This window comes from Eurypyga helias, unplaced genomic scaffold, assembly GCF_000690775.1.
Source record: "Eurypyga helias isolate BGI_N326 unplaced genomic scaffold, ASM69077v1 scaffold40599, whole genome shotgun sequence".
NCBI classification, from domain to species: domain Eukaryota; kingdom Metazoa; phylum Chordata; class Aves; order Eurypygiformes; family Eurypygidae; genus Eurypyga; species Eurypyga helias.
Window position 1 is genome coordinate 15587 of NW_010270820.1, and position 8251 is coordinate 23837.

General features: G+C 44.4%; 1 protein-coding gene across 1 annotated transcript; it reads right to left on the reverse strand.

The window, feature by feature from the left end:
- Positions 1-878: 878 nt before the first annotated feature.
- Positions 879-7665, reverse strand: RASD2 (RASD family, member 2). The gene is made up of 3 exons (XM_010158592.1): positions 7534-7665; positions 3239-3518; positions 879-1763 (listed from the first exon to the last, which is right to left on the reverse strand). Exons 2-3 carry the CDS (start codon positions 3507-3509, stop codon positions 1234-1236), a joined length of 801 nt encoding a protein of 266 aa, XP_010156894.1. The 5' UTR covers positions 3510-3518; positions 7534-7665; the 3' UTR covers positions 879-1233.
- Positions 7666-8251: the final 586 nt, after the last annotated feature.

An 8251-nucleotide genomic window follows, 5' to 3' on the forward strand; every position in this document is an offset into this window, starting at 1 on the left:
CCAGATTTATTTGGCCTATAACAACTATAACAGTTCAGTGCTGTTTGGACAGCCAGCACAATGCTGCTGTTCTGGAGGACTTCTGCAGGGCAAAGGTTTCCATCAAGGAAACCTTTATAGACAACAGGGAACATGACGGGCAAAATGACGAGGAGCATGTTAACAAAAGAAATATGATGGAGCTGGCCCTACAACTGTTCTTAAATTTGAAGGAAAACTGAGTCCTGACTCTGAAGTGGTCTAAGCCAACACATGAAATCTGCTTGGTCTCAGCTGATATAAGCAGAGGAAGGAACCATTGCTTCAGTGGCCAGCAAGGCAAAGGGTGACATTTGTACTACAGTATTCAGAGCTGGTGTGGCTGCTCTGAGAAACAATATCACACCAGGCTTGCGAAGCAGTCGGATGTATTGGCTTTTTGCAGAACAATTTCACTTTCAATCAATGTACGTTACATAGTTTTACAGTTGAAAACACCTTTCACTGCTAGAAAGTAGACACTGTTTTGATATCAACTGCACTTGCCATCTGATTTTGCTAAGAACCTACTCCAAGACATTAAAAAAAACCCAAATCCCAAATAAAATCTATAATACAAAACAACATTCATGTTGATGTCAAACGGTAACTGTCCCAGCAAACAAAAAATCAAGATCTTCTTAATACAGATCCCTTCAGAAGCAAGTTAGAGTCATGTGTCCATATATAGAGAGTCCACTCCCAATCTGGAAAACCTCACTAAGACTGTTTCCCTTTGAGATACAAGTCCCGCTTTTGAAAGGAGTGCTCCACACATGCATGCACACATACACACCGACATACAGAGATACACACACGCGTACACGTGGCCTCCTCTCTCTTAGCAAGAGCTGCACGCTGGGTAAGTGACAATGCCTTCTGTGCATTTTTCACCTACTTTCTTTGTAAGGATGAGGTTGAAATTTCTTTACTTCTCAGGTCTGCATTCTTTAAACAAGGAGAGGGGAATGAAGGGGAACTGCATTACAAAGACAGAGAAATACACTCATATCTCAGGCATATGATTCTCTCAGTCATTTACAAGGACGATGTTATTTACATTCGTGACTCAGTAGAATCTGCAGGAAGAGTTATCCTTTCTCTGTGGCGGGTTTTCTCGATGAACTCCATGAGAGCATTCTGTGCTTCCACAGACCACTTTTCGTTAAGGCACTGCATGTGGATGCTGACTTCAGACAGAAGTGCAAGCCCCCTTCACTGGATCGTGCATTTCTCCCTCTCCCTTGACTGACCTTCCCTGAGAACTTTCGATTTGATATACTTCAGGTCACTGTTGACGCTTGGTCGGCGAGCAAAGGGCGAGATCATGCCGTAGGCATCCATGTCCTTGACTCGGCGCATCCGGAAGGATTTCTGTTGAAAGGTGTCACCATACTGGATGGAGATTTTCCTGTGGAGGGCAGGGCTCATCTCATGAGGTAGCTTGGCCATGCTGAAGAGGACATAGAACATCTCATCCACATTGGTGTTCTTCTTGGCTGAAACTTCAAAGTAAGCGCAGTTTTCGTCACTGGAGACAAGGTTCTCACCTTCATCTGAGCGTACCTTGCGGAAGATTTCACTGTGGTCATTCTTGTTGCCGCAGATCACCATGGGGAGGTCAGCTGATTCCTTGGTCTTGTTCTTCAGGCAGGATTTGACCTCAAGGATCTGTTTCTGGAGCCTCTTCACCTCATCAAATGATTCTCGGTTGTCCAAGCTGAATACCAGGATGAAAACATCCCCTGCAATTAAAAAAGGATACTTGTAAAGGCTTGTTTGTTGCAACTTGTGTCAGAGGAGCTAGTTTTGCCATCTCTTCCCCATACTTTTTGTTTGGTACTTTTGAATCTGTTCATTCAGCTGTACTTCAATTCCCATTTTTCTAATTCTACTCCCCACTCCTTTCTGTAGCGTTATGGGACAGACTTTTGTCTGTTATTTCAGCCATGTCTGATTGTGTGTTCCTAGGTTGCACTGGACTTGCAAATCATTCCCTCTCTTTTGTGCATGTTTCTATCTCAGCTCTGCTGCGCTGCTTATCTTTTTTCTTCCCTTTGTTTGTGTCTCTGTGTAAAACAGAGCCTGTTCTAACACCAGGAAGAATGGAGAGCTGGTAGCTGCTCAGCCTTGGCCTTTTGATTATACAATACAAGAAGCAACACCTGAACTGCAGATTTACAGCTAGTCAGTCCCGAACGTCTAAGTCAGGAATGAGAGGTTTCCCAATGTGCAGTGCTCTGCTGCCATTTCATTTGCTCAAGAGAAACAGACCATGGAAAAAAAGAAATACATAAATGACACAGATCCCCTGGCATTTCCTTTTGACATTTCCTGACTTACAATTCCTTTTGCAAATATAAAATAACGCAAATTATTGCCTGTTGAATGACATTCATGTGGAACATGCTAAGAGAGCTTTCAGGGACAAAAGCTCACAACCGCATCCCAGAAACTGGCTCTAGGACTTCACTGGATGTTGACGCTAGCCTGGTCGGATGTGAACATCATGTTTCACTGGCTAGCTAGGGGGGTAGATAACTAATCCAGAAAGTAGGTTTCTTGTGAGCTGTGGCTCAATACATGTCCACTGTCACTTTCACAGTTAGAGAACACATCTTAGCTCTCAATAGGAACTGCTTGACAATGAAGATGTACAAAATGAACCCACCATTTTCTCTTTTCCCTCCTTAATTCATTTGATTAACCATGGACCAAAGAGAAAGGGTAAAACTAGAGATATCCTTTTACTGGAATATCAAATCAAGGGAATCAGGCTGGAAATTTTAGGAAAAAAAAAACCCTTTGACATTTTCCTGGTTTGAATTCCCTTCCTGTGCATTTTACATCTGTTTTTCACTGCTTGTGTCTCATAATGACATGCTTATTTTGTCCCTTGCCGCTCTTTATGCCCACAAGATTTTATTCAGCCATTCATTTGTGCCTGCAATAAAAAATACGGAGCAGGAGGGGAAGGTAGGAGGGAAATAAACTAGGGGAAAATCTCCATTTCAGACTTTCACCCAGTGGATTTCTCCTCTGTGGCTAATGCACTCCCTGTAGGAAAACCCTCTCTAGAGAAAATGCATCTTGTAACAAAATCAAGCAGTCCTTTTAGCTACTTTCCAGTCATCTTCAGGCTACAGTTTTCAAGCTAATGTCTATCATCATGGCATTTCACCTACCATTCCCCATCTGCAAACTTTCCCCCATATCTCACCTGTCAGAATGGAAAGCCTCCTCATAGCGGGGAAGGGGTGATTCCCGGAGGTGTCCAGGATGTCCAGCTGATACATGTCTCCCCGGATGTTGTAGACCTTGCGATGAAAATCCTCGATGGTGGGAGTGTACTGGTCCTCAAAGCGGCCGTTGAGAAAGCGTGAGACAATGGAGCTTTTCCCCACCCTGGAGGCTCCCAGCACTACCATGCGGTAAGAGTTCTTGGCTGGCACATTCAGGGTGCAGTTTCCACCGGACATAGTCTTCATCATTGCTTGGTCCTGGAAGAGGAAATGGCAGAGTTGAAGGAAAGATCAGAAACTAAAGGGAGGATGGAGTAGGGCAGCTCCTTACCACAAGCTTGTCAGAGTTCTGTGGAGCAGTCCTCGTTAGCAAATCAATAGTTCATGCAGAAATCTTTTCACTAGAAATGCTTGATTTTTTTCAGTGTCATTTCCAGGGAGTGGGGTTTTTGGGTTGCCTTTTTTTTTTTTCCTTTTAGAGTCATATAAAAATGAAGGCATTTATGCTGAAAATAGCATGAGTTTGAATTGCAATTTACTATTTCATTTAAACATTAAGGGCTAATTTTATCAGCTGTGCTTCAACTTAGACACCAGGTTCCTTCCCACCATCTGCGTCACTTAGACATTACCAGATTTTTCAGTAGAGCTTGGTTCTCATTTAGATACATAAACACAGCGGTCAGATTTCCCAGTATACTGCATCCATTGCAACTGACATTAGGACCTAGACCGCTTCGTTTGGTTACCCAAATAGGAGCTGCACACAATGCTAATTTTGAGATCAACCAGAAGTCAGACAGAAACAAGAATCATGCTTGACATCAGTGGAAACTAGACATCTTGGTAACTTTAAATAGCAGGTCCCATACAACCTTCATTGTTGATGGAGGGAGTTTGATCCACAAGATAGCATTGGCCGATGATAAATTCTAAGATCTGTGCCTTTTAGAAGCAAGGTTTTATTCTTGCTGTTTGGACTGGTAGTTGAGGAACTCCTTACCAACAAACCATCAGCATTGCAGCAGGATGGCTGGCAGTGGATGGAACTGGAGAAACATGGATTTCAGAGGAGTTTCAGTCTTTATACATACACAGCTGTTGTGGGTGTCACAGTCTTCGTGGGTGTTAAGTAGAAGCAGCAGAAAAGATGGACAGCCATCTTAAATATCTATTAGACAAGATTTCCAACCCCTGACAACTAAAATGAGCCTCGAGACCTTGGAAATCGCATTTTGACATAGCACTCAGATGCCGAAAACTTTGATAGGGGGAAAAAAAAAAAGAGTGTTGCTCAGACATTTTTCATGTACCAGTTCAAATGAATTGTGTGCTGAAAGGAAAAATATAACCCCTGTGTGGGGAAAGCTAACCGTTAGAGGAAAGAATGCACGTTTTTGACAGAGTTTATTTTGGTTACTAGGATCTTATTAAAGAATAATCAAGTTCCCACTGTACCGTTTATTTAACTTAGGTGTTGTTTATTTAATATTACAATGCAAGCACTTTATGTACACTGAAAGATCATTTCTGGGTCCAGATCTGGATTCCTATCTTTCCCTCAAGTGAATTTTATCTCCCAGGCCTTTATGTAGCTGACACTTATCTCAGTCAAAAGCTTAAAATCTTTTACTTTGTTTAACATGTGCTAAGCACCAAAGCAGTCACTGCTAAATAAAGAAGTCTCTGGAATTCTGATCCAGCATCATTACAAGCATTTACTACACCCCAAGGCAACAGCAAAACACTACTATTTATTATTATTGCTATAATTTGCTGCATGCCAACAGCACGTTCAGCCCTGTCTAAAGCACAGAAGAAAATGCAATGCTTTCGTCAGTGTAGCCTACGCTCTGAATTATATTCAGCGGGCAAGACAGTGTAATATTAGAGCCAGACAGTAATGTCAGAACATAACTCTGAATGGACACACACATGAAGAGTTATGGTACTGTCGGGATTGCTGTGGCGGGAATGACATCAAGGAGCACACCTGGTATTTGAACAGGACTCTCTGTTTTATTTAGAACAGGGCCTATCTCCGAACGATGCAGAAACACCATATTCAAGCCCTGAAGAAACACTGCCACATACACTGTCTCTGCCCTTTCCAACATAGCCAGTCCAATACTGTCCTGCATCCATGGGTAGACAGATGGTGACAGAGCTGCTTTGGGATGCTTCCTTTCACTCTCTCAGGCTTTATTTAGCAGGCAGAGAAAAGCAGGGAGCTAGATTTTGTAAGAAAACTACAAACTTCTCTACAGCCCAGGATCAGTATTTAGAAATGAGTCAGCTCCTCAGATGGATGCACCACTGTAGCTGCATGAGGGCAAGTGGACCGTGTTGGTTCACGCCTGCGCAAGGCCAGTTTCGTACGACCTGGTGTGGCAGCGTCTGGGAATGAGCAGAGTCACGCTTTTTAAGTGAATGTCTTACATGTCCTGCAAAGAACATGCACGCTGGGGGACCTGATCCTGGCCAGCAGCTTTACAAGCCCAAATCTTACAAATTATACTGCTGACTGGCAGGTGACCAGCAAGCTGCTGGTGATAAGAGAAACTCCCATCACATAGCAAAGGAGGTGGGCCGTGTCACTGCAGCTGCTCGGAGGGTTAATTCTGCACCTTTTGTGCAAGAGGCACTTCTGTCCTCCACTTTGAAATTACACAAATTTATTTTAACATAATTACAGACATTAATTCCGCTGCTTTATATCTCAGTTAATGCCACTGTACACTGAATGGCTTGGAGAAGGAATTGCCACCACCGCTTCCCACAGCTGGGCAAGGGTAAGGCACAAGGAAGCTGAGTGACCACCCAACAAATGAGAAATGTGGACAGCCTCTGTGACTCCCACCTTTCAAGCCCTTTGTCCTTCCCACCTTTCCTCACGCTTGTATCTCTGGTCATTAATTCACACTGCCTCCCCATCCCCATCAAAGGCAAAATCCTGTGAGCAGACCCAGGCTTGTTTCAGGACACTTTGCCCCAAGGGTGGAGATGCACAGAAGGGGGAGAAGGGGTGTGAGGACACGCAGATATTAATGTATTAAATAGTCACTTTATGCTGTCCTTGTTCCACCTGTCAAGGCATTCGGTCAAGAGGACTCTTGTGCTTTCCTGACTGCATTTGATTTCACACGGAGTCGAAAGATGCTTTTCAGCACTTTGATTCATGGAGTTGCTACTCATCTCATCACCTCTGCTGCAAATCTGACTCAGAGCGTGCCATTGAACCAGGAGCTTATATCTGTGGTTTGTGCTCTCTCTTCTTATCCCCCCACTCCAGTTTTTCTCCAGTTCAATACAATCTGCCTTCTCTCCTCCTCAGAAAAGGAATGAAACTTCAGCCTTCACACCCAGGGGCGGGGGGAGCACGGGGAATCATACATTGAAAAAGATTAAAGGCAGAAGAAAGGAAAACAGAAAGAGACCACATGTTCGTGTACTAAATAAAGCAAAATCAATCAGAAGAGAATGAGGAGACAAACAACCTCCAGCTGGCTTTAATCTACATCTTTTCCTTCCAGTTTATTAAATGCTTAAGCATAGATTAATTCCCAGTAGTACCTTCTGCTTTATGCACTGGCTTGATGCTAGAAACTTTACATTAGTATTTTATATTGGTACAGCACAGGGATTTCCAAATGTCATAGAAATGCAGGCAATGAGTGTTATCTCCACTTAATAAAGGGAAAGTCTCATATGCCCAGAGAGAGCTGAAACAGCTGTCCAAAGTCAACATTAAGCCCCATTTCTTTTGACTCCCTGTATTGTCTTCTACCTGCTAACCACTACGGCTTGTTTCATAGGAAGGCATTGGAGTGAGTGACAATGCACCTGCTTCTGCAAGCTCTGAAGAGTGCTTGTCTGAATTCCAGTGAGGTGCTGACAGATTTGATCCTGAGCATCTGGAAAGAAACATCTAAGGAAGACATTCTTCATTCAACCTGCCTAGAGCTTTACACCTTAGATTTCCATCCTCCCTCCGGGGACTATGCTCCCTACCACTCTCTATCCATGAACAGACTTCTGAACTCTCTCTCTTGCACTCCACAGTCTTTGGCTACTGTGTGTGTCTCTGTCACCCCAGTGTAATTCTGTGCTTCCAGCTAAAAAGGACACAGGCAGAAGCAAACCGTACCATGCAAAACAGACCTGTCACTTGTTAATCACTAATAACATCCCCATAATTTTCACACACGCCGCAATCACTCCTGCGGGTTGTTTGTCTCCTACTTTCTTCCCAAACTCCATGCTGCATTCTTACCTCTCTTTCCTTGGAGGAGCAGTCCTAGGTCTTGGTGCAGTCTGATGAAGCTGACAATTTTAATCAGAGGTGGCTGTTGCTGTAAAAGGCTGTTGTTCCGTGGATCCCACGTTGCTGGCTCTGGGCTCAGTTCTTCACCAGTGTATCCCAGGAACTTAGCAGGATTGGGAAGGACCACAAGGCTCCAGAGGTCATTCCCCCATGGATGGTAAGTACTGGATCAGGCAACCAATGTGGGCTGACGAGGGGTCTTGGAACCAGGGACAGCTTTTCCCTTTGGTGAGATGAGCTCTTCTCCTCCCAGCCTCAGCTCGAGAGAAGGAGAGACTCTCTCCCACTCCCACTGCCTTCTCTTGCAAGTTGTGCTTCGTAGGCTCTGCGGGGGGGAGGGGGTCTCCGGAGCGACACCTAGTCGCGCAGGGCCGTGGGTGCATCCGGCTGGCCCACCCTGCCTCTACGCCTCCTCAGACCCCGTGGGGAAAAATCAATGGGGCCATGGAAGTTGCCTATGGTGACCCTACGCTTCCCTGGGTCTTGCCTGGCACGACCCCCACCGCAAGCTTTTCTTCTGGCCTGAGATTTGCTTTAAAATATTATCTTTCTAGGACAGAAGGGGCTTTTCTTTCCATTTGCCAATTAAGTCTTTCTTCTTCCCTCCCTGCCTTTCTCCCTCTCACAACTACTGGCAAATTGCAGATTTTCCTTCTGTAGGACTCGG

Excerpts from the sequence above, each read along its gene's own strand:
- RASD2 (XM_010158592.1), bottom strand. The coding sequence starts at position 3,509 with ATGATGAAGACTATGTCCGGTGGAAACTGCACCCTGAATGTGCCAGCC. Across the intron at positions 1,764-3,238 it reads GAGGCTTTCCATTCTGACAG|GGGATGTTTTCATCCTGGTA; the intron begins GTGAGATATGGG and ends TTTTAATTGCAG.